The sequence below is a fragment of the Etheostoma cragini genome, chromosome 18 (genome assembly GCF_013103735.1).
Source record: "Etheostoma cragini isolate CJK2018 chromosome 18, CSU_Ecrag_1.0, whole genome shotgun sequence".
NCBI classification, from domain to species: Eukaryota; Metazoa; Chordata; class Actinopteri; order Perciformes; family Percidae; genus Etheostoma; species Etheostoma cragini.
The window spans coordinates 19,975,807-19,984,757 of NC_048424.1; the positions used below are offsets into that span (position 1 = coordinate 19,975,807).

An 8,951-nucleotide genomic window follows, 5' to 3' on the forward strand; every position below is an offset into this window, starting at 1 on the left:
GATATCGCAATGACACAGAAGGTTCCACTCAACCAGATGAAAACAGTCCTTCTAATACATAAATGAAACCTCTCGAGCCCCTGCATGCCTTAACTAACAGCCAGCATCACTGTCATCCATCCCTGCTGTGTTATCTACGTTGATCTATTTCTTTCCTCATGTTGTCTGAGGCTACACTCTTTCCAGAGGATTAAATAGCATTGAGATTAACCTTTCAAAGGTCGGGGTAATGCAAATCCATAGGGTTGGGCAATCCCAATTCTCCACTTAGATACTTTAATTCCTGTAGGTCATGATGTCTATCCTTTACTTGCTGGGAAGAAAAAGCCTGGTTTGCATTCAGCAATCGAACATTAGGTCCAAAGTGGAACACAATTAGCACAGGATGTACTAATGTAATGTGTATAACTAGAAATCCATCCATCCATCCATCTATCTATCCGTGTGGTGAGTATCCACTATGGAACGCTAAGGAGCTCGGTAGGTCTACTACGGTCCTTCAGTGACTCCTAAGTTGACTACAGATGAGTGGTGAGTGGCGGGAAGCCAGACACATGTTGACCACATTGCCGCCGCAGAATAACAGATAAATAACCGCAGATGTGTGGACAGATGAGAAAGCAGAGAGAGAGAGAGAGAGAGAACAGATGAGAGTTGAGAAACTTAAAAGAGAGGGGAGGTTTCAAAACTCTGTGGCGAAAAGATGTTATCTGAAATATTGAATGGAGCAAGAGTTCCCGGGCGGATGCATTTAAAAAGCGGGTGAATACACTTCACAGTTTATGGAGGGCATGTGTGTCATGTCACTGAGGGAGTGCACTGTGGTCATACAGAAGCCCATTCAAGCCCATTGCATTTCAATTTAGCATGGATTATTGTTTCACATACAAAATGTGAAAAGACTGGACTAACCATAACCATCTAAGAACTTCTGAAGGCACGCTTCCCCGTGCACTTCCATTTCAGCCTGGTGAGCGTGCACGTGATGTGATTCATCGGTTTAGTTATAGCGCTGGTGGCCCAGGCCTGGCGCCAGCGCTCGGTGGTTACAGATCTGTTTACATTTGTAGGCTGGCAGGAACATGAGATTTCCTCTGGGTGTACTGTGGCTGAACAGCATGGCCCTTCAAATCCCCCCCCCCCCCCCCACAACTCTAACCCTAACCCCAACCCACACACACCTTCCTCTTTCAGATCACTTGGTCTGAGGGTAACCCCAGACCCCCAACATACACTCACACAGAGACTGACAAGGGTTCAATGAGCTAGCATGGACACACACATATTGCATTGTTGGTAACAAACACGTGCTTGTGTGCACACAGAAACCCGCCTGCATGACTTATTAGAATGCCAGTGGATCTTATGGATCTTATGGATTATCTGGTGTTTGACTTATCCCATTCCTTGACACAGAGGAAGGCCTTGTTCTGAGATGGTCAACGAGACTAATCTTAAAGAGGAGCCCCCACTCATAAAAGGCAGAAATCCAAGAGTGGAAATGGAATTTAGTTTTGTTAGTGTAGACCGAATCACCGGGACTTAGCGCTAATACAAAAATCACTTCTGGGTAGAAGAGTGCCAGTTGATTTGAACAGCTGAGATACGTGGATCAGAATCAGAATCAGAATCAGCTTTATATGCCAGGTATGAGGACACATACGAGGAATTTTCTTTGGAGCATCACTCTACTGTGTTGTACTTACACATACAAAACAAACATAAACACACTAATATATACACAATGTATACATACTCTAGACAGAAACAATATTGAGGCATGAGTGCAATGAAGAGTTCAATAAAATTATTTAAATGTGGAGCACAGTGCAAAGGATACTGGGATAAATAGTATTATGTTATATTACAATATGAACCTTATGAACAGTATGAACAGTTCTGAAATAGGAAATGAGAATGATGAATACATTAAAAAAATATTAAGTGAGATGTGAGAATGGGAATGATGAATAATACTAAATAAGTGGAATAATAAGTGGAACCAGTAAACAGGTGCTGTAGAGACAGTGTTACAGGGTTATTGACCTGGACTTTTTTGATGATGGTGTCTGTGTTGGGCTCCCTCTTGAGGTCCTGGGATATAGTGGATCCCAGAAACCTGAAGGATTTCACTGCAGGCACAGGGCTGTTGAGTATGGTGATTGGGGGAAGAGTGGGGGGTCTCTTCCTGAAGTCCACGATCGTCTCCACAGTTTTGAGCGTGTTGAGCTCAAGGTTGTTCCGACTGCACCAGAAGAGCCAGCTGATCCCCCTCCCGTCTGTAGGCCGACTCATCACCGTCCCGGATGGGGCCGATGACCGTTGTGTCGTCAGCAAACTTTAGGAGTTTAACAGATGGGTCTCCTAAGGTGCAGTCATTGGTGTAGAGGGAGAAAAGCAGTGGGTCGAGCATATAACCCTGGGGGACGCCAGTGCTGATAGTCCGTGTGATGGATGTGACGTTCCCCAGCCTCATCTGCTGACTCCTGTCAGTCAGGAAGTTTGTGATCCACTGACAGGTGGAGGCTAAAAGTCGGCAAACTTGATTTCTGTTGTCATTTTCAGCTGTAACTGTAACTTTTAAAGATATATAGTTAAACACGGGGGTCCAAGCTATCTGATGTTTCTGCATTTTCATTTTAGATGAACGAGATGAGAGTTTATCCAGTTCCTCCTGTTAATTTGTCGGCTATGTATGGGACAGGACGCAGGAATTTTCCATCCCAGAAGTACTGGACAAATCAACTTTTTGACCTGAATATGGTGAAAAGTAGAAAGCGAAAGTACCACCAAAGAGAGTAGGATTTCTCCTCCGGGGATCATGAATGTCTGTCCAAATGTTAACCCTCCTGTTGTCCTTGGGTCAAATTTGACACATTTTCAAACTGTTTCTACATCAGAAAATTTGGGTTTCTTTCAACGAAAATGTCAAAAAAAATGACATGGATGGTTCCATATAACGCTCTACACAAATAAATCAGACATAAATCAGTTCACTACTCTGACTGAGTATGTGCGCTTTAGTCAATGTTATGGCATTTGGGCAAAAAAAAAAAAAGAGATACAAGTGGAAGAAAGTGGCAAAAATGACAGAAATAGCTTCAAAAACATCTAAAACAGCGCAGACAAGAACTATTTGAAATTGTTTAACCCAGAAAAACTAAAAGTTCCACGGGCAATGGGACGACTACACAAGGGTTAAAGGCAATCCACCCAATGGGTGTTGAGATATTTCAAACCTGGAGCAAAGTATAACTAGGACTGTACATTATTGGCTTACACTCACTTACAGCTATTCTATGCAAAAGTACAATATCATTCTTTATAATGTGGAGTGTCGAAATGTCTTCTTCTCTTCTTTTTAAGCTCCTCAATCTTTCAGACCATGTACAGGCAAGTTGTTTTATCAAGCAAGAACAAGATCCAGCCCGATAAACCCAACGCTGGACATCAATATCCCCAGAGAAGTCGGAATAACTGACATTCTTGGGATGAACCAGACTCTTACAAACTCGTGTTTGTTTACTCACTTCCATTGGCGGTCTTAATTCTCTTTTTCTCCCTCTCTCGCTCCCTCTCTCTTGATAATATAATCAAAAGAGGAGCCAACACAATACCTTTGGACATGAGAGGGGCCTGCAGATCCAGTAGTACTGAGGCGGCAGACAGCCAGCCATAACAACATCAAACAGCCCCTAGCCTCCAGCATTTAGACCGAGCCAAGACCCCGGACCAAAAATATGATTGCTGGTTCTTTTTAAGATAAGAATGCAGACAAGCTCGGAGATTATTGCGAACAATACGCACAGGTATGAAGTGGCCGTAGTGGTACAGGTGGATGGATGGTAGCCAACACTTAAGAAGAAGAAAAGCGGTACTTTGGGTCAGATGAGGATTCTGGGATGCCTTAGATGAGAATGGAGGAGTTTTTTTGAAATGTGCAGGCATGTTTGGACATTAGAAAACACAGAAATATGTATTTAGTTTTCTTGTGAGTTTACAGTTCATGTTCTGTAAGAAAGAAAACACATGAGACATGAGAATACTGGGAATTTAACCCTTGTGTGTGTGAAAAAAAAACCTTTTTGGTCACTTTTTTTACAACACTTTTATCACTTTTCTGACATTTTGTCACTTTTTAAATATTGTGTGTGCTTTTTTTTTTACATTTTTGATGTTGACATTTCCAGCGCTTATTTGTTACAGCAACATTTCTTTTCTTTTCTTTTTTAACGAAAAGGGCAAATTTGACCTGAGGACAACATGAGGGTTCAGAAACTGACATGGAGCACCCCCCTCTGGTCAACATAGATAAGTACACATGCTTTAGTGAACACTGGACACATAGACTGTATTTATTATTAATATTAATAACAGTGTGACTGGACCTCAGACTTCTTTATTAATCCTTTTGGCATGACTTGAAATTTCCAGCAGCAGCTTCCAAAAAAGGAATAAAAAATACAGTATAGAGAGAAAAAACAGTTTAAAAATAACAATAAAAATAATAATAGCAATAACACCTTGGGCTATAAAAAGACCTTTAACCATTAATTAGCAGGTAAGAGCAGTTAGAGTGTCCAGATATGTATGTGAGTAGATGATTAATTACTCAGAGTGGCTACTCCTTCAGCACACAACCTCATTCAACATAACAAAAAATCATATTTGAGAGGATTTCTTTTGTCACAATTAAAAAATTATTATTATTAGTAGGTTAGAAAGTTATTTTCATCCGCGCTTAACCTTTTGCATAGCAGTATTTTGTTCTCGAAAATGCAAAATAGTGACATATCATATGTTGCCAATTACTAATGAATCACCAAAATGTTTTTCAGTCGATCCGCAGTCGCCAACATGAACACAAACTTCTGATTTGTCATAGGAATCCGGTTTTACTTCCAGTGTGCCTATCTTGGCCTTTAATTAATTGGACTGAATAATGCACCACATGCTTTTTCACACACAAGTGTAATGCCGGTAATTCTGTGACTCTGACTAGCTATTAACAGCCTGTGTAACCATATAAAAACAACCCCATAGTGTGTGTACATATCACCACCGACGGGCTGAGATGACGCTCCGATTAGTGTGTGTTCATTACTTTAGGTTTCATGTCAGCCTTAAGAATGTTAAGTTGGTGAGTGGAGGAGTTTGAGAAGATGCATGGTGAGCTTTTTGGGTATTATCTGTTTAAGTGACAATAGTCTTCCTTAAAATACAGGGGGCATATGTTAAATTCCCATAGAGACAGGCCCATTTTTATTATTACAGGCCAGTTATTTCACGGATTAGGATACTATAATTACCCCCCCCCCCCCCCATCATCACATACCCTTCACCATACATAGAGATAGCTATGGGGAACTTTCCATAATATCATCTCTCAATGCAAATCAAACCAGCTTTTATTCAAAATGAAATAAAACCATGCCAATCTCTAGGTATGGTGAAGGATATGTGATGACGTTGGGGGGGGGGCGGTTTATTCCAACATCCAAGGGAACTTTATCAGGATGCATAGTATCCTGATCCATGAAATAACTGGCTTTAAAAAAAAAAATGTGCCTGCCTCTATGGTAATTTAACATAGGGGGGTGTATACTTACAGTATGTCCCCTGTATATTAAGGAGGACCATTTATTAATTTATGATACATTATTCAATCACAAAGAAAATTGGTGTCCTTAAAAGGTTGGATTTTTCTAATTTTTTTGAATTAAGGCATGAAGATAAATTTCCAAAAGATGTTTTTTTTATTCCTCTTTATAATCAACTTTATCATGACTGTGTAAGGTTATTGTAGCCACTGTATTTGATCACCAAGAAGGCTGTATTCACATTTGGAGACCTCAATTAGCTATAATCAGTCAGAAATAATATTATTTTATCATACGAATGACTAACGAGGCTAACGTGTCAGGGAAAAAGAGGGAATGCGTCAAAATGCAATCAATTTTAGGCCGTTTTTTAACAACAACACAGCTGATTGGAAATTGGATTTTGTGCCTTTGGTGCGTACTTTGTCACAGCCTTTCAGCCCCTTTCAGCAATGCGGAGTGTGTTTAATGATGAGCCAATATATTTACACGAGCAAACATAAGTGCACATTTTGATACACAATGTCCACCTGCATCACTTAGCCTATCACTTGTGTATGCATCTCTCTATTAAGCCTATGTGGGATTCAGTGTTGACGCAAACAATTATTGCAGTGCTCCTGGAGACGAGTGTAATTGTATAAACCGAGGGGGGGGTTTTGATGTGTGAAGTGCATCTATCTACGTAGTTCTATGCCTCAATTGGCAATACTGGTCCTATTTTCAGTCATGGAGGAATTCCCTTGTCCCTCCGAGCTGAAAGTGGTTGGTGAGGGATGGTCTCGGAGGTGCAAAGCAGTACAATGGTTAAAAGTTTTGAAGTCGTGAGAACTTCTAAACTCCACTGACTAAACTTAACTCAACACCACGTTTACCCTAAACTGAAAGGTGCAGTTCCACAGGCATAATAGCGCAGAGAAAAGTTCTACCTTCATGATAGGATACACATCCCTACCAAACTTAACCCTTATGTTGGCCTCCTGTGTCAAAAAGATTAACACTTACTTTTTTTTACCCTTTCTTTTGACATTAGTATTTTTTAATTTCACTAACACCACCTTACTACCACTAGTTTTACACTTCTTGTTGGAATCCATGGTCAATAACCCTCAACTGTATAGAATTGTACCTAATATTTGAGTAAATAAAGCAGAAATTATGAATTATTTTGACTAATAGTTAAGATCAGAGGAACGTATGTTAAGTGGGTGAATTTGGTCAGGATCCTGAGTTGACAGCCTTTGAATTTACACCCGAAATTCAATGAAAGTGATCAATTGTATTTGCAAAGCGCATTGCATGGAATCTCTCCTCTTTTGTGGTGATTTGGTTTATAAGAATGCCATATTTCTGATATAAACATTATTAAAAGGGGTCAAATTTGACCTGGGGATAACAGGAGGGTTAATGACAAAATAGCCACTTTAAAATAGATAGGATGAAAGGCTAGCTTTTGGTGCCCCAATTTCAAAGATATATATATAACTCCATAGCTATAATCAGGTCTAAATGTGTCTGTACTAAAACCTGAGTGTTCCTAACTCATTCCTAACAATGAGTTACATTTTTGATGTGGGCATAAAACACCTTATTTTCTCTGGTTGTCAGCATAACAAGAAAAACTCTTTTTGGTGTTCTGGCATGACAAGCATGTCTGTCACTGATAGATACTGATTATAGATAGAGACATAACTTCCTGGTGATGGTGAGTACTTACAAGCTCTAGCAAATTACTGATTTGCTACGACATTTTGGTTTTAAAGGCGAGCATGTCACAGCTAACGTTAATTTGTATAGCTTAATTTAGCTGTTAGCAAGCTCGTGAGCCAATAGTCCAACCTGTAACAGCGTAACAGTTGGTCTAAAGCTAATTCAGCATTCAGAATTATGCATTAGCACGTTACCGATAAAAAAAATGTTTGTTAGTACCAGCTTACCAAACACACTACAGACGTCCAACGGTCTAAATAAAAATTAACGTTAAAGCAGGATAACAATCTCATGTTTGAAAATGAAAATGAAAAGGATACCCCAACAGGCCCCAGCGAGGATCGAACTCGCGACCCCTGGTTTACAAGACCAGTGCTCTAACCACTGAGCTATGGAGCCCGAACTTGCACATATATGAATACAAAAAAAATTTAAAGGTGTGAAATGTGAATCGGAAGTCACTATGACGCAGTTCTCGACGAGCCGGACAGACAGACTTTGGACCAGCATTCTAGCATTCACACGTAGCTAACCGTCTATTGAGCTTGAGTTACCAAAATGTCTTTTTTCTATGTCATTTTGAGCTGGACTGCTTTGTTTCTGTTCTTTCTGATATTCATATCGTTTATTGGTTATTGGTTATATGTTAAACACATTCATATGAAATATGACCACATACCTGGGCCACCGAGAGACAAGTAAGTCAACGTCAAGTTCATAGTTTGTCGTTAAGTTGGTTCTAGCGCTTAAGTTACTTGTTTTCTTGTCACGTAGCGAGCTATTAGCTAAAATTATTGAGTTGTTGACATTACCTGGCACATTTTTATTTTTTCGCCCACAGTTTTCTCCTCGGACATTCACCAACCTTTTTAAGGATAATGGGAAAAGGGGACAACATTCACGACACGTTTCTGGAATGGTAAGCACAATTATGTTTCGTGCATTTAAGACAAAAATAGGCTATGAGAATATTAAATACTTAAATGGGAAAAATGTCAACTTAGAACAAGTGCCATAGGCCCCATGTACCAGATATAAAACAAGTTGCAGCAAGTCTAAAACTTGACCCAGGCAACATGGCTGCCAGGTGGTTTTATCCATAGACTGTATATATACAGTATGTACCAGATATAAAACAAGTTGCAGCAAGTCTAAAACTTGACCCAGGCAACATGGCTGCCAAGTGGTTTTATCCATAGACTGTATATTTACAGTTATGTTCTATCCCAGTGTTAGCAAGTCAGAACTACATCTCATATCTGTTCTATGATGTTACATGGAACCCGGCGTTGGTTCAGTTTTTTTGCAATGGAGTTTCTATATTCTGCTGAAAGACGGATGTGATGTAAACCACAGTGCTTAACCCGTGGCGCTAGTTAGTTACCTCTAATGATGAACATATGACATGTCATTTACAGGGCCGAGACATATGGTCCTGTCTGCAGAGTAAATATTCTGCATTACGTTGCAGTCCTTGTGACCTGCCCAGAAGCAACCAAGGTAAACACAGCACCTTATAGTAGTTATATAACCACCAGTTGCATAAGCATTGCACAATAAACATAAAGTGTTAAAGTGCGCATCATGAAATGCCACACATTTTTTTCTATTGTCCTTTTGGGTACAAATGGATAGGCATAT

At 39.9% G+C, this 8,951-nt stretch overlaps 2 protein-coding genes and 1 non-coding gene across 9 annotated transcripts in view; 2 read left to right on the forward strand and 1 right to left on the reverse strand.

The window, feature by feature from the left end:
• sptlc2b (serine palmitoyltransferase, long chain base subunit 2b) overlaps nucleotides 1-645 on the forward strand; it is a 39,024-nt gene extending 38,379 nt beyond the window's left edge. Inside the window, exon 13 of one of the 2 annotated variants that reach the window (XR_004660321.1) lies at nucleotides 629-645. The gene's annotated coding sequence lies outside the window, so the exon portion shown is untranslated. Of the gene's footprint in view, nucleotides 1-624 lie in introns of both variants that reach the window. The other variant, XR_004660319.1, reaches the window with a different exon arrangement.
• Nucleotides 646-7,636: 6,991 nt separating this feature from the next.
• On the reverse strand, nucleotides 7,637-7,709 carry trnat-ugu. Its single transcript has one exon. It is a non-coding gene; the product is annotated as a tRNA-Thr (tRNA).
• The window catches only part of LOC117961088 (cholesterol 24-hydroxylase), an 18,321-nt gene continuing 17,021 nt past the window's right edge, over nucleotides 7,652-8,951 (forward strand). For 2 of the 6 annotated variants that reach the window (XM_034899480.1, XM_034899481.1), the window contains exon 1: nucleotides 7,831-7,868. Coding sequence is in view for 4 of the 6 variants with exons in the window: in XM_034899475.1 (XP_034755366.1) it covers nucleotides 7,869-8,008; nucleotides 8,152-8,229; nucleotides 8,729-8,810 (300 nt within the window). In the remaining 2 variants the exon portion in view is untranslated. Of the gene's footprint in view, nucleotides 8,009-8,151; nucleotides 8,230-8,728; nucleotides 8,811-8,951 lie in introns of all 6 variants that reach the window. The other 4 variants (XM_034899475.1, XM_034899476.1, XM_034899478.1 and 1 more) reach the window with 4 other exon arrangements.